The sequence below is a fragment of the Tripterygium wilfordii genome, chromosome 21 (genome assembly GCF_013401445.1).
Source record: "Tripterygium wilfordii isolate XIE 37 chromosome 21, ASM1340144v1, whole genome shotgun sequence".
NCBI lineage: Eukaryota > Viridiplantae > Streptophyta > Magnoliopsida > Celastrales > Celastraceae > Tripterygium > Tripterygium wilfordii.
This window is the reverse complement of record NC_052252.1, coordinates 4,318,350-4,340,658: the sequence shown is the minus strand read 5'-3', so window position 1 is coordinate 4,340,658 and position 22,309 is coordinate 4,318,350. Positions and strand designations below refer to the sequence as shown.

Here is a 22,309-nt window from a genome sequence, read left to right as displayed (position 1 = left end):
TGTCGTTGATGACAGAAACTAAGTAGACATGAACAACTAAGCTGAGACATGGTAAAGGAGACAACGAGTATTAGCAGTGGAAGTTTTCCATATTTCTTCCACTTTCTCTGCCATGGAAACCGCAGCATCGATTATGGTTGAAGTCTGTAGATCTACAATCTTCTTCTTCATCTTCTTCACTTCAAAGATCACAACCTGTGTAAAGTTCAATGGAAACGTCAAAGCTCTCCACTATGAATTACAAAAACTCTGACGTTGGCCCAACTCAGGTGAAGTTACAACCCAAAATTGAAATATTGAGATAAGTCCTTTATCTGAAATAAAACAACTCCCTTATTTATCTTATTTTTGAGATACTAATTTCATCTCTTAAACATACAGATAAAGATTACAATTTAAGTCCTAAAATATAATAATGGGTATAGATTACATCTAATAAAAGCAAGTAGAATTGCAAGATTAGTTCAAAGCTTGATTTGTTTTTGTTAGAGAAGATAGAATTAAGTGCAAAATAGTTCCTGTAATTTCACTCCAAATACCCAACAAAGTCCGAAGAGGAGGAAGGGTCATTTTCCCATTTAGAAGCCCTGTACTGTCAAAACCCCCTTCCATGTTCTTTGAAAGAAACACAAAAAGGCTTCATCTTGATGCAAAGCTAAGTAACACCAACCAATTCCCCCCTCTCATTTTCTTACACATATTCAAATACATATATACATACATATATACATATATATATAATATATACAACTTCCCACCTTCAATACCAAGCCAGAATACCAGACTCAGAAGACAAGCACAAGCTCTCTTGTAAGTCCCATGTCTCTTTCTTCCTAACAACCCCCCTCTTCTGCCTTATATTCAACAATATATATATATATATATATATATCTGTGTGTGTGTGTGTGTGTATATATAAACACAGATAGATATAGGGGTGTAGCACACATGTTAAGCAAGTTTAGGTAACTGATAGCAACCTTGAACTCACATCAAAAGTCCCTCCTTTTTACAGAAATTCCCCAACATGGGTTCTTGCAATTCTTGGTTGATTGCCAGGTGAAATAACCCAGAAGAAGAACAACTTCCATTTCTATAATTCTTGTTGGGTTGTATAAATTTTCACACACAAAGCACAAAAAGAAAAAAATGCAGCTTCATATATCACCAAGTTTGAGGCATGTGACAGTGCTTCCAGGAAAAGGTGTTAGAGAGTTCATCAAAGTGAAGGTTGGAGGTAGACGGCTTTCGTATCGAATGCTCTTCTACTCCCTTCTGTTCTTCACATTTCTTGTTCGATTCGTGTTCGTTCTGTCTACAGTCGATAGCATTGATGGAGGAACCAAGTGTTCTACAATAGGTACATTTCCTTAATCCTTGACTTTTACATTCATGAAAAACAGAATTCAATTTTTTTTATCAATCAATCAATCTCTTATCTTAGTTTTACACGCCTTTCCTGCCTAGGAAAATTCGTTGCAGACTATGCATTATCTAATCATAGACCAAGTACTTAAAATTTAACTGAGATTCCTAAGAAAGAAATTTGAATAATGTAATCCTTTCTTGTTTTATGTCAATAAAGACAGACCTCATTTTTGTGTATTCTGAAGGTAAATCCTGTTCATGTCATATCCTTTATGTGGACTAATGGCATTTGAAATTTTGAATGTATATTTGACAATCTTACAAGTCTGACAGACACATCTGCACCTAATCCAATACTTAATTGGTAATCAACCCTACTGTTAGCAGATGAAAATGACAGAAAATCTTGATTATAACTGTAACAAAGAGTGGTTGTTAGTACGTTAGAGTCGCTAAACTAATCTTATATTTTGATTATAAATTTATAATGGTAGGTTGCTTGGGGAAGAGGCTCGGACCGGGGATTTTCGGAAGAAGGCTTGACTCAGCTGTAATTAATTTCCTAACCCTAAATGGTTTTAAGGATTTTTTGTACTGGTACCAATGATCTTGTTTACTGATTGTAATTATTCTTGTGGAAGATCCCTGAAGTGATGTACCAAGTATTGGAAAAACCCATTAACAAAGATGAATTAAAAGGAAGATCTGACATTCCTCAGTCATTGGAAGAGTTTTTGATTGAAGTCAAGAAGAGCAGATTAGATGCAAGAACCTTTGCACTGAAGCTTAGAGAAATGGTACTTCACCCCTCTTCACAGTGAATTCTGACTTCCAATACATTTCTATCCAACCTACTCAGAATGTGAATGATTTTATGGTATTTTTTCAGGTGAGTCTAATGGAACAAAGGACTAGAACAGCCAAAATACAAGAATATCTGTATCGTCACGTCGCGTCAAGCAGTATACCAAAACAGCTTCACTGCCTAGCCCTAAGGCTAGCAAATGAGCACTCCACCAATGCATCCGCTCGCCTCCAGCTCCCGTCAGCAGAACTAGTTCCTGCACTCGTAGACAACTCCTACTTCCACTTTGTTCTGGCCTCAGACAATGTGCTTGCAGCATCTGTTGTTGCCAAATCAGTCGTTAAAAACGCGTTGCGCCCCAACAGATTTGTACTACACATAATAACAGATAGGAAGACTTACTACCCTATGCAGGCATGGTTCTCATTGCACACTTTATCACCTGCAATAATTGAGGTCAAGGCATTGCAACATTTCGATTGGTTTTCGAAGGGGAAAGTGCCGGTTCTGGAAGTAATGGAGAAAGATCAACAGGTTCGGTCACAGTTTAGAGGGGGATCATCTGCAATTGTGGCAAATAATAGTGAGAAACCTTATGTTATTGCAGCAAAGCTTCAAGCATTAAGCCCCAAGTATAATTCTGTGATGAATCATATCCGGATATATCTACCGGAGGTTAAAAACAACATCATTCCATTTCTTATTCACTCACATCTTACATTAATTATGTAATGATCTAAGTAAGTCACAATGTACTTTTGTTTTGCAGTTGTTCCCAAGTCTTGACAAGGTAGTATTCCTGGATGATGACATTGTGGTTCAGACTGATTTATCGCCACTTTGGGACATCGATATGGACGGGAAAGTTAACGGGGCAGTGGAGACATGTAGAGGAGATGACAAGTTTGTAATGTCGAAACGATTCAAGAGCTACTTGAACTTCTCACATCCTCTGATAGCACAGAATTTTGATCCAAGTGTTTGTGCTTGGGCTTATGGCATGAACATTTTCGACTTGGACGCTTGGAGGAAGACCAACATTAGCCTCACATACCATTACTGGCTAGAACAGGTAAAGGCACTACCTTGAATCAATCCAAATTTCAACAATATTACTGCATAAAAATTTCTGATAATCGTCGCGTTGTTAACGTTGCAGAACTTAAAATCAGACCTGAGTTTGTGGCAACTGGGGACATTACCACCAGGTCTAATAGCATTCCATGGACATGTCCGCGTTATCGATCCGTTCTGGCACATGTTGGGGCTAGGATACCAGGACAATACAAGTTATGAAGATGCTCAAAATGCTGGTGTTGTTCATTTCAATGGAAGAGCAAAGCCTTGGCTTGATATTGCATTCCCAAAACTAAGGCCTTTGTGGGCTAAATATGTAGATTTTTCAGATAAGTTCATCAAAGGTTGTCATATAAGGGCATCTTAATTAACTTGAAAGAAGAGATGTACAATGTTTGTAAATGAGAGAAGTGAAGTTGTCTGGTGAGCAACCGGTTGAATTTCCCGTTACCAAAACAAAGATGAGGCCCCTCAATACAGAATGTAAAAGATCATAAAGCCTAAAAGGGTTTTGTTATTTCTTCATTGTTTTTTATATTGAGAAATAAATATTTTTTTTTTTTATATTTTCAAACCATTTTTGTATCCAAGAGAATAAAAGATTCAAGACCAACCCAAAAAGGAAAAGAATAAGAAGAAATATTGTGAATTAATAAAGAGGTGGAATGTCATTTTCTTCCAATAGTCTTGAATAAAATAACAATATGTGTTCAACCACTTGATTTGTCCAACCCAACATGAAATTTTGATTTTATAATTATTTATTTATGCATATTCAAAATATGCTAGCAGTTGGTACTATCAAAGCCTTCCAATAAAAGCAAAATGAATGATAAACAAATTTATGTCCAAAAGTTCGATTCCAATGAGAAACAGTTAGTACTATCGATTGGATTAGGCATACATGTATGCTCAAGGTTCGATTCCAATAAGAAACAAGTTTCTCAATGATATTTAAAAAAAAAAGCCTTCCAATAAAAGCAAAATGAATAGTGAGATTTTTTTTGGGTGTTTTTTCTTTCTTTTTTTTGTTGGGCCAACCTTGTATGATCAAGTTTAGACTCAAATCTTGACATGAAGATGGGCCAGGCCCAGCCCAATTTCAGAAAATATTGCTCGCGTGTCGTGTTTTTTTACTCTTTTTTTTGGGTATAATTTTAATTCCTTGTGTTATATTGTTTAGTGGAGTCTCTAATCTAATCATTCGGGAGTTTATACACTAATACTACAATCCTCAAATACTGTTTCCCATTTTAAGACCCCCAATCCATATGGTACGTGGGCAAAGTCGGATTCATTAAGAGTCAAAAGTGGACGATTTTCCCACCCTGACTTGTTCGGTGGAGTCTCTAATATAATCATAGAAGAGTTTATAGAGTAATGCTAAAACCCTCAAATATTCTCCCTCGTTTAATCTTTAATCCATGTGACACGTGAAATACAGATCGACCATAAAAACAAATGTAGTCCTCGAAGTCCCACAAGAATCCTATCATCATCACCGTCATATTTTTTTCAGATTCTCAAAAATCATTACACACCAATTACATCACAACATGTCAGCCCAAGTTGTACTTTGCCATTATCCATGCACTCTATGTAGATGCGACATATTATCAACTATAAAATCTTAGGAACCATTCATATTTTTTGCAATAATATATATATATATATGTGTGTGTGTGTGTATGTATATGTGTATATATATTTTCCGAGATATCCAATTATCCAAGAAAAGCCAAATAAAAATGAGCAAATAACCTAGTAAACAATACCTTTTATCTCTGGATATATAAAGTGAAGGTGATGGTTTTTTTTTTATCATTTTATACGTCATCTATTATCATAAACACCCCATATAAATAAAAAAAATGGAGATGTTTTTATATTATACGATCTACATTGTACAAGAGCCCTATTTTTTTATTTTGCATAAAGATATTATACTATTTTTTAAAAAACTATCCAAACACATGATATCATAGTCAAAGATAATTTTATATTTATACGGAATATTATCCTTTCCCCAAATGGACCCTAATAGGCTAATATGCTACACACTAATTTCAATTTCAATTTAATTAATATATTAAAAAGGGGAAAAAAAAAACTTAAAATATTTTGTCTGTTTTTTAATCTTGAGAGATATGGGCTTTAGAGAGGCTCTAAAGATAAACCCAACTTTACCGAATATGGGTGGGCCTAAAAAGCCCAGGCCCATGAAAACTGTTTACCCGTTGACTGGCGTTGAGTGCTCGAGGACACCACCTCGTGGAATTACCGAACCTCCATAGGCGTTCCCCAAATATCGTTCGGAATAGTCAGATTCTCTTTCCCGAGAAAAATAAATCTTATTTTCTTTGTGCCCAAACACCATTGACGCTGAATTCTGCCACGCAGTTTTTTTCCTGGTAGAATCCACTGCCGGAAAATCGTTCTGTTTTCCGGCAATTATTCAATCACCTATCAATCGAAAAAATGGTCTCACCTGAGAACACCAATTGGCTATCGGATTTCGGATTTATCGACGATATCCCTGTCCCCGGCTTCAATTGGCCCGTACAGGCCCTCAATGGTTCCTCTAACAATGGCGGGTAACTAAGATCTCTCTTTTGCAATTAGGGTTTCTGACTTTAGGTTTATTGATGGTATTGGTAATTTACATTAGGGTTTCTCAATTGCCTGATTATTTGATCTGTGGTGTTCTTTCTTAGATTCTGTGGCTAAGGGTTCGTGTCATGTAACAAAATAGAATCTTTTTGGTGCATGTTGTTCATATGAATTTCATATGGTTGGGTTTTCATGTTGTAGTAATTTTGTATCTGCATGAGCATTTTTTTGGTTAGTGAAAGATTTCAATTTTATATTGATCTGATATAGACAACACTTGGAGTTAGTGCTTACATGCTCGAGGACAATCTCTGCTTGATAGACTCTTTCTGCGTGGTGGGTTTCAGTTTACGTTGTCTATAGAATAAAAATGTACTTATGTGCACTAGTGTTGGGGCAAATGGTAATTATCCTTGGCGAAAAATATGGATGAGCTGAAAAACATAGAAAATGGTTTCTTTTGCTTCATCTGTATGTTGGTGTTTAAACTGAAAGTTTTATGAGGAACGCACATGAAAAAGTGTATTTATACATACTATGGAAGTTGTTGTGCACGCTTGTGAGTTGCAATCCTGAATTGGTTAAAGTGGAAGTTCTCAAGTGCTCATATATGTAAATGACCAAAGGCTCAGAAGGTCTGTGTTTGTATTGGAGCTAGTGTATAAAAATTTTTTTTGACCATTACCCCCACTTCAAATGCAAACTACCCAATGCTCATCTCCCTGACTGGTGGTATCAAGACCAGGATTTTTGGTGGTGTAATGTCAATATTCAGCGACGAATTAGTTTCTTCCCATGTAGAAAAAGTAAGAATTTCAATTTTGAATGTACTGGAGTAAAATGCAGACTCTTAGAAAGGTTTAGGGAAAAGGAGAATTCTTTGGTGGTAACACATGATATTAGTTCTGGAGTTATATGTGAGCTAGAATCCACACTGGTTAAAAATGAAGGATGTTAGAAGTTTAGAGTTTAGGATGTTAAGAGTTCATTGCATAGATTGACCCCCTGATCCATTGACTTGACATTTTGAGTCAGGTTGGTGCCCAAACGTGCTGTCAAGATCCTTTGCAATTACTTACATGGTTGTGAATTTTCTTTCCATGGTAAATAGAGAAAAGACACTTCATCTCTAGGGCCGTATTTGTGTGTTTGGTCAGATAAGATTTGATTGGGTTAGTCTTGAGTGCTGGAAAGAAGATTTTGCAAGTAATCTTGATCTTCATTTGGTGGTTGGATTTTAGATATAAATTTAATGTTCGAGTATGAAATATTTGTTGTCCTTAAAATTGATGATTTGATTCCATCTTTAAAAAAAAAAAAAATTCTTCTTCCTCCTGTGTTTCCATGCTTGTGATTTGGGTTCTAATGTTCTAGTTTCTTGAAAGTCTCTTTCCCTGATGTATTTTGTGATTACCATAGTTATATCTTGTTATTTCTCTATGTTCTCTGTTATGTGTTTTCATATTTTCTTTTTAATCCATCTAATGTGATTGATTCTCAGCGTGGAAATTGATGGCACTTTTGGGGATGTGGATGTGGATGCGGATGCACATAAGGAATCTAACGCAAAGAAGAGGTACTCAACTTCTGTCATACCATTTTCTGTATTTAGTTTTAAGGAAAAAGGAAGGTTTTTTTTCTCTATGTGCTGGGATGTATTCTCATATTCTCCTTTTAATCCATCTAATGTGATTGATTCTTAGCGTGGAAATCGATGCCACTTTTGGGGATGTAGATGCACATAAGGAACCCAACTCAAAGAAGAGGTACTCAACTTCTATCATACCACTTTCTCTATTTAGTTTTAAGGAAAAAAGGAAGAGCAAAAAATGCACATTAAACAAACCACTGTCACTGTTCTTGGTGAGATTTTATAATATTGGTCGTCTTTGTGTTGACTTGACTTAGTTCCGGCAATTTTGTTCCTGTACTTTTTTATCTTGTGATGGTATAATGTTGGGTGGTGGGAGACTATTAACATATAATTGAGCTTCTGCTAGTTTAGATTTTAATTTACATATGCACAGGCTTCAATTTATCAAGCATTTCATGTTGAATGTTGTCCTGCTACTTCCTCTCATATGTTTCTTGATGCAGGGGTAGATCTGAATCATGTGGTGCATCTAGCTCCAAAGCATGTAGGGAGAAGCTTCGGAGGGATAGGCTAAATGACAAGTACTTACTCGCTATCTCTCACTCATGCACACACATATAAGGACATGCATATTTATATTCTGTGTACTTGATAGGTTTATGGAATTGGGCTCTATTCTGGAGCCTGGAAGGCCTCCCAAAACTGACAAGGCTGCTGTTTTGATTGATGCTGTCCGAATGGTAACTCAACTACGGGGTGAAGCCCAGAAGTTGAAGGACTCAAATTCGAATCTCCAGGAGAAGATTAAAGAATTGAAGGTTAGTCACTGTATCTGGATTTGCGGGGAAATGGTTGGCTTTATAAATTAATACTATGCCCGCTCCACTAAACATCTTTCTTTTGTAGGCTGAGAAGAATGAGCTTCGTGATGAGAAACAGAGACTAAAGGCAGAGAAAGAGAAGCTAGAGCAGCAGCTGAAGACTATGAATACACAACCTAGTTTCATGCCACCCCCTCCAGCAATCCCTGCTGCATTTGCTGCTCAAGGCCAAGCTCCTGGCAACAAATTGGTGCCTTTTATTGGCTATCCAGGAGTTGCCATGTGGCAATTCATGCCACCTGCTGCTGTGGATACCTCGCAAGATCATGTATTGCGCCCGCCAGTCGCATAAGCTGGCAGCCTGCATTGGTTTTAGTTTGCATTTTGCCACCAACAAGTGTATTTGTTTCTCAACTGAAGTAACTTTTTTTCTTCTAAAGTCTTGTAATTGGATTCTGTGGGTGACTGACTGTTGCGTTTCTGGATCTTCGATAAAGTGTTGCTGGTTTTAAGATGTATGTGATAAGGAGTTCATATCTGGCAACCAAGCCTTTGATCTTTAACGTTTGATAGGCCTTCATGAAGTTGCTGTTAAAGTCAAGTGGAAAATGTGTATGTTGAAGTGTTAATGAGAGAGCAAATCAAAATGGGCCTCCTAGGGTTGTACAAAAATTGTCGATATAACTGATTTTTCATAATTGAAATTATCAATTTTGATTAAATCAAATAATCGGTTAAATTCATATTAAAAAATTGGAATTTTTTTTTTCATTGTAACCGATCATTTTTACTCCTAGGGCCTGCCAGGAAGGCTGGTACCTGAGTGTGAGGCTGATAGCTTGCCATGACATCTTATCTGTTTACAATCTGAAGTGTGCCATTTCTATTTCCAAGTCACCAGTCCTCTCCTGTTAAAAAGACTCCAATGGCTTCTTATCTTCTCAAGATTCAAGCACAGAACATCAGATCAACTACATTTTCTTCAGCATCATCACAGACTAAATCTTTCTTACTATCTTTCCCTCCTCCCAAACACCAACTCCATAATCTAAATCTCAAATATGGGGATCATGTTTCTTTCTTTTCTTCACCCCTCTCCCAAAAGCACAGAATCTGCTCTCTCCCTGTTCTCTGCTCTCTATCTTCTCCTACCCCACCAAGCTCCAAAGATGAAGCAATTCTCCAAGCCAAAACTAGCCTCTCAAAAACCTTAGAAAAGCCTCTTAACAATCCCAAAATTGCTGGAAAATTTAAAAAACTAAAGCAACCCAGATACCTGGTAGAAATTCCAGTCATGGATGACTCTCCAAGTTCTCTAAGTCAGCTAGCCGTGGAGGTTTTTCAAGACCTACCCATCAAGAGGAAAGGTTCCCCTGTCAAGATTCTGCTAGTGTGGTCTAGCCTTCCATTGAAAGAAGCTGCAACTGAAGCATTTGGACCTCATTCAACAAACAACAACATTGAGAATGTGAGTATATCTGCAGTTGATAACAGGACTATGAATTCAGCAGATGTGGCAGTGTTCTTGGCTCCAGAGGCATCACAATTGGCAGTTACAAAGACAGTTACTGACAGTTTGTACCCAAAGCCAGTAGTGATCTTCAACCCAAGATGGGATTTTGAGGAGGAGAATGAGCTTGGTGGTTTGAGTGGATTTGTGAGGTCATTTGAGGTGATATATTCATTTATGGGGCTGGAGGTAAAGGGTGTTTTCAGCAAAAGAAAAGGAGTGATATTCAAGTGTGTGGAAGATGGGGTTGTAAGTGGTGAAAAATGGGCTGTTCTTGTTGAAGAAGAAGGTGGTGATATGAGAGTTGTTTCCCGGTTCGCGGCACGGCCGTCGATCGGTGAGGTTGAGAATGTTTTGTATAATGTGATGGCAGTTAATTCACCCATCACTAAGTCTGCTAAGTTCTTGAGGGATTTAGTCTCAAATGTAACTGGTAAAAAGTGATTTGCCAAGTTCTTGAGGGTTTTGGTCTTTGAGGAACCATCCTTTTTGAGTTTCACTAATGTTTTGTATCTTCTTGGATTTGAACTGATCAACTTTGTGGTTGTTTTTGTTGAAATTCCTGAATGAATTCTTGTTGTTTTCTAGATTGATATCAGAAGTTAAAAGTGAAATCTCATGGACATTCAATTAACCAATTTTCCATTTTGATTCAAAGAGCATTGGAAGAACATCTTCAACAATCCCAATTGCAATTGAGATCAAATTTATGATTTAAGCTTGATTTGGGTGTCTATTAATTAATCATGGACATAGTAGTATCAATCATCTCAATTCTCTGTCATGTGATGCAATTGGGTCATTCGCATCATTCTCTTAATCGATTCTCTATTTTACCTATTCAAATACCTTCTTTTTTTTCCAATTTACCACATCTCTATTTTAAATCTCTACTACATTAAATATTAAGTTTTTGCATTAAAAAAGACGAGAGAGGAGAGTTTTGGAGAGAGAACAGAGGAAAGACGTGTTTTTATTGTATCATTGTATGTGCTCTAAAAGTGGCGTAAATGTGCTACTTTTTTAGCACATTTAAATTCTTCTGATCGTGCGAGAGATACTAATGCACGGCTAATTTTGTCAAAATCTCTATTTTTGATACTCTATTTTACCCACTAGACCAATTATACAGACACTGATGGGAGTGCTTTTACCGATATGTTAACACTCTAAAGACCCATAGAGGTGGACAAAGTCTTGTTCAATGAATTTAGCAGTCACATAAAAATCATGGCCATTTTTCCATCTTCAAGAGTGTTGAACACTATAGCTCAATTGGATTAAGTTCAATGGATGAAGAAAAATGATGATATGACAAAGTTCAAAGAACAATATCCATACAAGCCATTTGCAGAAAATGTCCAAAATGCCCTAGATCAGGATAATACTTCTGGTGGTCAGTAGTATTCAAACATTTTCCAAACAGATATAACAGAAACTCCAATACACCTCACACTCTTTGTTCACTAGTTCAGCAATGGCTGGTTTAGCTCACTTGAATGGTGTCACTGATACTCTACCATCCATTCCAAGGATTCCCAATATCCAAACAACCCGAAAAAGTCCAAGGATAGTTGGATTTCTAAGCAAGAAAGCAGAGAATTTTCCTGAACACCAGCAGCTGCTAACTACAAGAAGAGTGGCATTAGGCATTGCCTCCATAACTCTTTTAGGACATTCCAGCAATGGAGTCTCTCTTGCTGAGGATAACAGGTTCTTTATCACCGGCCCGTTACCCGAGCCTTCTGTCGAAAACAGTAAGCATCTTTACTAGCTATTGAAGATCTAATAGGGGTAATTTTTCATCTTGCTTCATCATTTTCTTGTGTTTTGTCTCTCACAGAGATTGCTAACGAAAAGACCGGCACGCGATCTTTTCTTAGGAAACGCCTTTATATGGCAAACATAGGAGTGAAAGGCAGTGCATATAGGCTAAGGAGGTGTGCCTTTGATCTCTTGGCAATGGAGGATTTGATTGGAAAAGATACTCTCAACTATGTCAAGAAGTACTTGAGATTTAAGTCCACATTCATGTACTATGATTTCGACAAAGTTATCTCTGCAGCACCTGCTGATGAGAAGCAGCCTCTCCTTAATCTGGCCAACCGATTGTTCGATAGCTTCGAAAAGGTAACTCTACATGCTGTTACCTCTATAGCTTTAACCTTTAAGCACCTCTCTCAGAATTATTTGATCTGTTTCTGATACATTTACAGCTCGAAGATGCTGCGAAGATAAAGAGCCTGCCTCGGACAGAATCGTGCTATCGAGACACAAAAGGCATTCTTGAAGAGGTCATGCAAAGAATGGCATAGTTGGGAACAAAAAATGAGCCTTGTACACATTTACAGTTCTTCAATACACAACCTGCTGTACTTTCAAATGTTACAGGGCAGTTCATTCTTCCAGTTGCTTGCCTCATAATACAGAATTCTGCAGACAAATTAACTAAAGATGTCAAGTCTTGATAGTGTAATTCAACAATGCACTGAATTTTGTAGGAAGTGTTAGTGCAGAGAAACCAGTTCAGAAGAACTCATAAAATATGATATTTGTTAAATGGTCAAATGTCATTATACAGGTGCAATGATTTCTTTTCTATACAAGTTATGACCAACAGATGTTAGAACCACTCTCTTCAATTTACGAGTACTTGGACCAGATAAGCTATACTGATCTAAGGGAGACGGAGAATCACTGCTTTAGCTGCCATATATCCCAAAGCTCAACCGAGAATCTGAAGTGCGCACATTGGTTTGTCGTCTGGGAACTCCAATCTCACAAGCATTCACCCTTGCTGCAAACCTCAGTGAGCAGAGTGACTCACACATTGAGGAGGGCTCCGGAGAAATGTTAACGAACATTAGGGTCTTTGAGTCTCCCCCGAGACATGGCTGGTTTAGGACGAGTACAAAGAAAATTGGAAGGCGATTAAGAAATCAAACCAGTCTCATCATGGAAAATAAAGCATAAAAAGCCATATCCTTCTATTTCATACCAAGAGGTCATATCTCTTGCCTATACAATAATACACAAAAAAAGTAGCTCATTAAAGGATGGATGAAAATCTTTTGGTCTACCATGACCGGTCCCTAGTACTTCACCCAAAGCAACACCAACTTCACTGATGCTTTTATCGAATTCTTTCTGGCACCAGAAAATTAAACAACAGCAGCTCAGAGATATGGACATGACCTCCCAAAACTACTTATGCTTAAGCCAAATGAAGCTGCTTTTAAAAAACCGTCAAAGGGGCAGGCAAAGTTTGTCTGAAAGTCCACCATGTTGTACTTTACTGTTTCCATGTTACATTCATTTGTTCCAACCATATACTGAATTGCATTATTAGATCTCTTCAAACCAAAATATGCTTATCCTACCATCATCAAATAATATGTTTGAGAAGAAGGATTTTTTTGATATTCAACTGAATCATTATGCTTTCTGTGTAGGGGTGATTTATTGAAGATTCAATAGTGAAGAGATTTGATTTTGGATATCTAGCAGAGATAACATGAGATGAGACTCTATGATCTCCCGAACATGAATAGAGACACAAAATCAAAGGATATCATAATAAGTGAATAGCTAAAATAAATCATGACAAAAAGTCTGTTGATTACTTACCTGAAGTAGATAAGTGAGCTTTGAGTTTCTGAAGGGTACAAAGTCCTCCTTCTTTGCCAGAGCAAAAATAACGTCACTCAAAGATGATAAACTTTTGTTGATCGCCTGAAAATATAGGGAAGAAAATCATTGCCACAAAAAGAAAAATGTGAATCAAATTGCAAATTGAAGAACTTTTTTTAAGAATTTGAAGAAATTTATTTTGTCAAATACTTGGGTTTCCTTCAATCGGTCCCCTGTTGAGCCACTCTTAGAAAGACGTTCGCTTCCGGCAAGATCAATGAGATTCAAGACACCTTGTACTTGTTGTTCAGTGCTCTAAAGAGAGTAATTTTGAAACAACATAAGTCATAGCAACAAAAATAAAATAAAAAAAAGCAAAATGTAACAGCACCATGTGCAACACATTAATCTAGTATCATTGAACACATGTTCTATCACCTCATTGACACCACATATCCGCAATGTGAAAACAAAATGGCTTCTTGATGATTGCTCATTCATCTGGGTCTTGCCAACAGACCTGAGAGTAAGAAATACACAATTAATGATTCCAAATCCTCTCAAATCAAAATCAACAAGTCAAAGAAAAGTAAGATGTAATTTCTTTTATATTACTTAGAATATTATATATTACCCCAAGCCTTCTAATGTGTTTCAAGTTTCAACAGTATTCTCTAACAGGCTCAGAAATATAAAAAAATAAATTCTCCATTGAATGTAGAGTTCATAAAGTCTATTAGTAGCAAGTTGTTAACATTTTCTTTGGATATATTTACATTGGTTCCATGTTTTCATACGGAGAAAAAAAAAGAGAGACCAACTAAATTATGAATGTTTCGGTGTTGAAATAACCATGGGTTTGTGACAGTATGAAACAAAAGTATCATGAGAATTTTCATAAAAGAAATCTCCATTTTACTGGAGTCTGAGGATATGTATATTGCAAGCCTATCTGAAGATCCAAATTTCAACATACTAACACTAAATAAAGATCATTTCCCCTGGATATAGACATGCTGTCTACCACGTGAAGCATACGAGTTTTAGTTTGTTCATACTCTTTCATGCTTTCAGCATTTGATTAAAGATATAACTAGAGGAGTGTTTATCCTGCATCACTTACCTACTATGAGCAGCACGATCCAAAAGAAATGAAACCTCTCTTCTAGTGCAAACGTCCACAACCGTGAGATCAGATACATGAGTATTCCCATCTGCGTCGTGTTTAATTGCATATTGCTTGCCAGGTGTGCCATTTTCTATTCTTGACGCATCTCGATTTGTTGACAACAAATCACGAATTGTTTCATTGTATATTTCCAGCATTGACACCTACAAAAATTCCAAAATGATATATACAATCGAGTATTATGCATAGAAATCATGCATTTGTACAAAGATTCATGTCATATTTCCAGCCTGATTGACACCTACAATGAGGTATTATTACCTGCATGTCATATTTCCAGCCTTGAGCTTGAAGAGCTTGTATGGTTTGGAATATTTGTTCTAATGAGCGGGGTATCAACCCTTTGTGGTGAGGATGTCCTGGCTTACCCATCATGGTATAGGTTTTGCCTGAACCTGTTTGGCCATAGGCAAAGATGCAAACCTGGGAAAGGAAATACCATTATTTTTTTGTACATATAATGCTATCAATATCCTTATTATACTTCTTACTTATCTTGACAATAATGGTTATGGAAGAAAAGAAGGGAGAAGCTGTAGTCAATTGGAAATATACAAGAGAGAGCAGAGACAAAGAGTATGACCGGAACAAAAGCAATCACTTGAAATCTCAAAATGACATAATAAAGTCGTGCACAACTAACACAACAAATGGAACTCATATTTTGGCAAATAGAATACTTTCACTTTCTAGATCAGTTAAGTAAAAGATCTAAACATCACATTACTTACTGACATATCAGCTGAACAATCCAAGTAAAATATAACAGCGAGTTGAAACATGAGCTTGATAAATTTTTTGTTTGTCCACTTTATGAGCAGTGGATGGTGATCATTAATATATGCAACAGCATGGATAAGAGCCTATAACAAAAAAATCTTCAAGACTTTCCACATATGGCTAGCCAACCAACTTTGAAAGCTTTATCAAATAATCAAGATATGCCAGATGGAATTTCAGTATATTACCTTATACCCATCTAGAGCACTTTGAACAAGCTGTGAAATTTCAACAAAAACATCCTCTTGTGTTGCCTCTGGCATGAAGACTTTGTCGAAAGTGAATGAATGCTTTTGTCCTGATGACAATATAAGCCTTATATATTAGTTCCTTAGCTTGAACAGAATGAAGAATAGCATGAAATTCCACAAATAACCTTTACATCTTAGTATATAACTACTATAATTTACCATTTTGCAGCAACTCAATCCCCCGTCCCTGAGCTTCTGTTGAAGAGGGATAAGATATAATATTCCCTTCAGCACCAGAAACATCATCAGGCAGCAGGGGTCGCACTCTACAAAATACTCGGATATTCCCTTTTAGTTCCTGTAGCATAACAGAATTCAGTACGATAAACAGACCTCAAATATTTATTCGAGTAAGGTGCAAGATCATTACCAAAATGGTGTTATGCAACTTCTTACGCAGCCTCTCTCCTTCAATTAGTTTGAATTCTGCATCTTCTAAGCGGCTTTGCAACTCACTCAAGAGCTGCTTTTGCCCTTCAAATTCAACTCTCGTCTCCACCACAGACATATCAGACATCTAAGAATGCATTAAATAACTATTATAAGATATTCAGCCAATTCTAAAAGTTAATGGCACCATAAATTAACTGCATACATAATGTCCTAAGAGCATGTAATACCTGCAATTTCTTCTCTGCAGCTTCTAGTTGGACCTGTACCATCCTTAGCTGGTTACTTTGTGATAAACATCTTGTCTGCAGAAGAAATGGTGGATCTCAGATAGATTATGAGATGAAATTCATTTAATACTTTCAGATAGAATTAAATAATAATCATAAAAACATACCTCTAATTCATTTGATTTTATTGCCAGCTCTTTGTAATTCGCCAACTCTGTTGTTAAAGCTTGCGCTTTCGATTGCTGGCAATCACGATCATCTCTAACTTGTTGTAACTCTGCCCTAAGGCTAACAACTTCATTTAATAAAGCATCCTTATGTCTCGTAGTTTCATGTAAAGAATCCTAATAAATTACAAAGCCGATAGAGTTAAATCAGATATCAAACAACAGATTTATTTAGAAACAACACAAGAAAGTAATGGAAGATAAATATCCAATTGTCAACTTGGAGTGGCAAATTTTTAGTTTTTAAGTCATTGCTAAGAATCATTTCTAAAATCTAAGAAATATGCAATCAGAAGGATATAATCGATTCATAAATCAACTAAGTTGCATAATTTCATAAACTTAGAAAAAAACTTAAATGTAGAAGTGAATTTTTCTAAGAATAATGACTTTCTTAATGATCCTAGACTTAGACATATGTATACTGTATAGTGAAAAGGCACATATGTCATGAATGCCAGATGAAATCTCTTTATAGGCAATGCAAACAATCTAATTTCTTGTATGAAAGTCACTTCAGTTCTTCAGTAATCAGAACTTCTTCTCGTTAACAATGGTCAGTCTTTTATTCAGGTTCTTCAGTAATCAAAACTTCAGTAATCATAATATGTGGAGAGGTTATTTCCGGTAATTGAACCTATGACCTCTAGGTTATATCACTGCACCACATGTTTGCCTTTATGGAAATTGCATGTAGAAATCAAATTTCATTTATGACAAACACAAATTACAAGTATCACAACATTTGAACAATAATCAGCCAGTAATGTAATAAAGCCTGTGTTTTGACAAGAACGTTGAAGATTAATATCCTGGGAATAAATTTCTATTATTTCAGAGGACTCAAGTTCCTACAACACTGTTGATAATTGATTGCCAGATGCAAAGAATAGATAGCAAGGAACAGGAAAAAAAGGGCTTACTTTTGATGACGTAAACTGGTCCTGCAAAGATTGGTATTGACCCCTTAAGTTGCTAAGGTTCTCTACTATGGCAGCTTTCTCTTTCTCTCCACGCCTAATAGTTTCATGGGCTGCATCAAGATCTGTCTGAAGCTTACCATTGTACACCTGTAAGCTTGAATTGTATTCCTGGAGTAACTTGTACATATCATTAATGGATGCTATCTGCAGAAACACATAAGCACAAACTAGATCACGTTATATTGAAACTGACATGGGAAAAAAGAACTGGGAAAAATAATTTCAGTACATTCATATCAACTTGCAATATGTTACCCTCTGATTAGCACTTTGGAGCTCTCCTTGAGCTTCGCCAAGCTTCTCTGAGAGATTTGCTTGTGACTTCTCCATACTCATTCTAGCCTCTTTCTCATTTGCAAGAGCATCCATTGCAACCTGATTTTTGTACCACGTATCAAAACAAAAACAGGGGAAAAAAAGGGGGGGGGGGAAAATACATAAGAAACAACAATAACCAAAAGTGAAAGGAACTTCGACGATTGCCTATTTGTGTTCAACTTGCATCTCACCAATTTATCTGATTCTTCTTTGCTAAGTTTCTCTTGTAAGGATGCAAGACTCTTTCTTAATTCCGCAATAACCAAATTCAGTTCTTCATCTTTGTTTTTAAACTGCACCTCTACAATCAAATACAAAAATCTGTAAACAGAACAATTCGATAAATATTTCAATGATACTATAGCAATCAACCATACCCATTTCAGCTAATTGCCTTTCAGTCAATTCTAGCTCATTCCTCAACTTCTCCAACTCAAACAAATAATCTCCCTCAAGCTCCTGAAACCATCTGATACATAGTCTAAGCCTCCTTACATAGTCTATCATATTATCGCACCTCTCCTGCAACAAAAAAAGTCAAATAATCTTATAAGCGTTACTGAATACTCCAACGACTAGATCAAACCTACAACGTTCATTTAACATTGAATGCTAAGTCCGAATAAACACACACACACACACAAAAGCTAACCTTGTAATTGTACTTGTTTTTGTACTTCATTTTCTCACTCAACAGTGCATCAACATCCTCTCTTGTGAACTCAATACCACCATATTCTGATCCAGCATTACTCGGTGGATTACTATTTGGAAGAAGATCTTGGCCGCCATTTACAACGGAAAATGCTCGCCGAATAATGCCGTTGTGGGTGGGCCCAACCATTTCTTCAACTTTTTGTCACCTACTACTACTCACCTCCACAGAATCCGCTGCTATTGAAGGAATTACCGGCTTTCCTAGGCTTGGCACAGATGTAATAAGCTTTTTTCCTAGCGAGAAAGCGAAATATAATGTTATTGGGCTCTCACCTATACACTTCTTCTAGAAATCCGACAGAAGTTCATCGAAAAGAAGATCATTTAGCAACACAATCTTGACAAAAGAAACTCACGAAAAGTCACCAGAAAGAATAAAAATTAGCAACACTGTCAAGGAAAAGGCACAAAAGGGAAAATTGAAGCAACCCACTTTGCGACTCCAACACCCGAAGAAATTTGACTGAGCAGAAATAACAAAAATTTAAAATTTAAAGAGACCAGTAAATAGACAGAAGACGAAGACTAAAAACCAAATCTTGAAATCGCAATACAACTCACATTTAGGGAACTTGTGATGTTGTTCTGGGTTCTTGGAGGCCTTTTTCTGGTTCTTGGAGGCCATTATGAAGAAAGACAAAACAATAAGAAGAGAGAATGTCGTCTCGTTTAGCAGAGAGAATGTGGGGCCATGGATTGCATCCGAAGCCATCTATTCCAATCACAGCCGTTGCTTTTACTAGCAGGAAGAGGAGAGAGGAGCTAAGCAACTGAGTCTGAGAGTGACAGAGAAATGAATTCTTTATCCCCCTCCCTCCCTCCCTCCCTCTCTGACATGGAAGATTTCCAAGCTTGTTTAGTCAGGGACATAAAAGGAAATGTCTACCTTATTATTACCGTTAGGTTTTGAATTTTTTTCAAATTGTATGTATTCGTCAATTGTCCATTAGGGAGAGAGATCTGTTTAGATTATGTGTTATGCCTAGAAGGCCCTTGAATTTGTTAATATATCCTCTCGTTTTTCACTAATATTGTCTTCTTCCATGCAAAGTGCAAACCAATAGAATTGCTTAGGAGGTTTTTTTTTTATTAATTATTAGGAGGGGTTTTTTTTTTTTAATCCAAACACATCAATCCAGGGATAGACCCAAGTAATTAGCTGGGTGATTCTATAGTTGTGAATCTTTGAAGCCAAATCGCATGAACTAGTAAGATCTTGAGTTCGATTCCTATTGGGAATAATATATTGTGGTCATGCGCCGAACTTTGGTCAAACTTATTTTGTCACCAGATAAGAAACTTTTGTGCGACGGACCTGACGATCTGAGTTTAATCTCATATCGAATGTTCAAACGATAAATCTTATGGTGCTATTTTCGATTAAAATAGAACATACCAAAGGAAATTGTAGGTATTAAAACAACTAACAACTCTTGCTTGAAACGGATGTTAGACATGGACTTTGATGACCAAATTTTTTTTTCCTTTGCAAATCCTCTTTTACTCAGCTTGATTAATAGAAAAAAAGAAGTCACCCATCTCACATGATGGAACATCTATTTGTCTTTTTGGTGTTTAGATCTCCATCCATGTACAAACACTTTTGGGAGGCTTCTTCTACATCCATTTTCATCAACTTAGATTTTATGCTAAACTTGTTACATGAGCTACTAGTACTACTATTTTAGAATAAAGTTGTTGCTGATGTTCATGGGTTGTTTGCCCTTTTTTTTTAGATTATCCAAAAATTAGCGACCGATCGATGATGATTTATGCACAAATTAATGGAAGATTAGACATCAATTGAAAGTTATGTGGATAATATAGAAGTCATAAGAGATTTGGTGTATATTTTGTAATTAGGTGTGAAGCTATGTCATGGTACCAATTGCTTTCTAACTTTGATTCAACTTGAAGACAAATTTGGTGCAAATATTATATATCTATATATATATAATGAAAAAGACTAAAAATAGGGTTTAGGTGTAAAGTATGATATCACTTTTAACATTGTTCTTTGTGGGTTTTTGCTTAAAGGACCTTTGATTAATCCGAAATCTTAATTAAATCAATCAATTAATCCCAATTTTTGTCATTTGTTTTTGGAACTTGTCTCTCTCAATATCTAAGCTGATAAACAAATGGCATTGAAATCTCAGTCTTATTAAGGCCGGATTGGAATGCTCATGCTGACCCTTTTTGAACAAAGAACAACCTTATTTTTTAACAAATTCTCCCAAGTGGTGTTGTATGTGTTCTCTTTTGTGGATGGCCTGCAAGAAAATTAAATATTGTTTTTTCTTTAAAATAAAGAAATAAGGTTTGAATAGTAAGGTTTTATGGGACATTTTCAAAGGAAAAGGCATTGAATTGTCGAGAGCAACGCTTGCGAATAGTCTAACTAGTTATTTTTATAGATTTAGGGCGTAAAGAATGTCGCTCGAGATCGAGAGTTCGATTATTTCAAGTGATTTGTGTTGGGTCTCGGCCCAACTAACTTATTGAACGTGTTTCCACATACCTAACTCAGCTCAAGTTTGGGTTTAGTGGGCTGTCCGAAAAGTTCAAGTTTGGGTTTAGTGAACTGTTTGAAAGACACGTCTGCTGAAATGTTGTCGGCTATCAAAAATATTGTGGAGAGTATGTTGTCTAAAACAAGTTGTCACTCTTGTAGTGGACCAATTGGGTAGGTGCCGCCTAATTGATGGCCCAGCCCAGTTATCCAGTGGATCAATGTGACACATAAGTCATATCCAACCCTAAATTGAGCACTAATTTGCTCATATCTAGACTCCAATACTCATCAAGTGATTGGTTGCAATGAGGCCCATACCAAACTCATTTTGGCCCATTCAGCCTGAACCTATGCAAAGGTTTTGTTATGGTAGTGTAAAAAGTAAAAAAAAAAACTGAATATCTGCTGGAAAATAAGGTAAAGAGGCAAACAACATTCATGCGCAAGACTCCCGCACTGAGTAGAGTTGGGAACAGACCACGTACACCTTGTTGGAAGGTAGGAGTGTTTTTTTTTTTGCTGGCAACAAATGACAATTATCTTGTATTCTTGTCTGATGCAAGAAAAACCATAAAACTCAAAAAGTTTCTGAACCACAATTTGCTGTTAACAACACAATTTCAAAGCATGGAAGTTTCATTGGGATTTCCCTATCTTCTGCTTGGTTCAGTCACGACCCAGTTCAGATAAATTTTTGCCACACGACTTGCACTTTTATAAATTTTTGTAGCAGTCTTACGGATCACAGTAATTTTTGTTACAATTATCTTAATTATTGAAATGAACGCATACGATTCATATGGATCAAGTGGGGATCCACGATTTCACGTGAATCGTATACATCTATCTCAATATTTGAAATAATTAAGACAAATAACATTGAAATGCTTATCATTTTCGATACTTTTGATATCCGTGGTGTTTCTTTATTAATAGGTTTTTGTTTATTTTTTTCGCAGAAGCAGGATTAGTAAATGCTTTGATAAATGTTTGAAATTGTAAAGGTATGGCACATTCTGAAATGATCAGTGAAAAAACATTATTTGATTCAAACAAGAAGCACATTCTCCACTTCATCCACCTCTTATCATATAACTTCATCAAATGGTATAATTAATTATTTCATATCTTATTATATGATGTGTTTGTCTATGTTTTAAATATTATACTAGCCAAAAAAAAAAAAAGAAACAAAAATCATATTTGATATAAAAAAATATTTTTTTTTAAATGTTCTCTCTGAAAAGAAAAATGGTATGAAATTGCGAATATTAATATATTGAAATCGGGCTTA

General features: G+C 36.3%; 5 protein-coding genes across 10 annotated transcripts; 4 read left to right on the top strand and 1 right to left on the bottom strand.

Moving 5' to 3' along the window:
* Positions 1-12: 12 nt before the first annotated feature.
* LOC119988736 (probable galacturonosyltransferase 12) lies at positions 13-3,767 on the top strand. 2 transcript variants are annotated; one of them, XM_038833892.1, is made up of 7 exons: positions 13-269; positions 1,199-1,360; positions 1,863-1,918; positions 2,010-2,165; positions 2,258-2,848; positions 2,943-3,245; positions 3,333-3,767. In XM_038833892.1, the coding sequence occupies exons 2-7, from the start codon at positions 1,258-1,260 to the stop codon at positions 3,615-3,617; spliced, it is 1,494 nt and encodes a 497-aa protein (XP_038689820.1). In that variant the 5' UTR covers positions 13-269; positions 1,199-1,257; the 3' UTR covers positions 3,618-3,767. The 2 variants fall into 2 exon arrangements, with proteins under 2 accessions (XP_038689820.1, XP_038689819.1); XM_038833891.1 differs by lacking the exon at positions 13-269 and having other exon boundaries at positions 323-1,360.
* Positions 3,768-5,522: 1,755 nt separating this feature from the next.
* Positions 5,523-8,819, top strand: LOC119988144 (transcription factor ILR3-like). 2 transcript variants are annotated; one of them, XM_038833083.1, is made up of 6 exons: positions 5,523-5,844; positions 7,362-7,436; positions 7,564-7,626; positions 7,958-8,035; positions 8,110-8,272; positions 8,361-8,819. In XM_038833083.1, exons 1-6 carry the CDS (start codon positions 5,729-5,731, stop codon positions 8,625-8,627), a joined length of 762 nt encoding a protein of 253 aa, XP_038689011.1. In that variant the 5' UTR covers positions 5,523-5,728; the 3' UTR covers positions 8,628-8,819. The 2 variants fall into 2 exon arrangements, with proteins under 2 accessions (XP_038689011.1, XP_038689012.1); XM_038833084.1 differs by lacking the exon at positions 7,362-7,436.
* A 344-nt stretch (positions 8,820-9,163) lies between these two features.
* Positions 9,164-10,372, top strand: LOC119989825. Its single transcript, XM_038835557.1, has one exon. It carries the CDS (start codon positions 9,201-9,203, stop codon positions 10,227-10,229), a length of 1,029 nt encoding a protein of 342 aa, XP_038691485.1. The 5' UTR covers positions 9,164-9,200; the 3' UTR covers positions 10,230-10,372.
* A 772-nt stretch (positions 10,373-11,144) lies between these two features.
* Positions 11,145-12,245, top strand: LOC119988448 (photosynthetic NDH subunit of lumenal location 3, chloroplastic). Its single transcript, XM_038833492.1, has 3 exons — positions 11,145-11,542; positions 11,629-11,915; positions 12,002-12,245. Exons 1-3 carry the CDS (start codon positions 11,263-11,265, stop codon positions 12,098-12,100), a joined length of 666 nt encoding a protein of 221 aa, XP_038689420.1. The 5' UTR covers positions 11,145-11,262; the 3' UTR covers positions 12,101-12,245.
* A 16-nt stretch (positions 12,246-12,261) lies between these two features.
* Positions 12,262-19,305, bottom strand: LOC119988446 (kinesin-like protein KIN-14N). 4 transcript variants are annotated; one of them, XM_038833488.1, is made up of 17 exons: positions 19,062-19,305; positions 18,436-18,734; positions 18,161-18,305; positions 17,975-18,084; positions 17,721-17,840; positions 17,406-17,609; positions 16,423-16,599; positions 16,256-16,330; positions 16,006-16,152; positions 15,795-15,933; positions 15,573-15,682; positions 14,866-15,027; positions 14,539-14,747; positions 13,854-13,935; positions 13,626-13,730; positions 13,413-13,517; positions 12,262-12,679 (listed from the first exon to the last, which is right to left on the bottom strand). In XM_038833488.1, exons 2-17 carry the CDS (start codon positions 18,625-18,627, stop codon positions 12,488-12,490), a joined length of 2,274 nt encoding a protein of 757 aa, XP_038689416.1. In that variant the 5' UTR covers positions 18,628-18,734; positions 19,062-19,305; the 3' UTR covers positions 12,262-12,487. The 4 variants fall into 4 exon arrangements, with proteins under 4 accessions (XP_038689416.1, XP_038689418.1, XP_038689417.1 ...); XM_038833490.1 differs by lacking the exon at positions 19,062-19,305 and adding an exon at positions 18,774-18,813 and having other exon boundaries at positions 18,436-18,701; XM_038833489.1 differs by lacking the exon at positions 19,062-19,305 and having other exon boundaries at positions 18,436-18,838.
* Between the last annotated feature and the right edge of the window lie 3,004 nt (positions 19,306-22,309).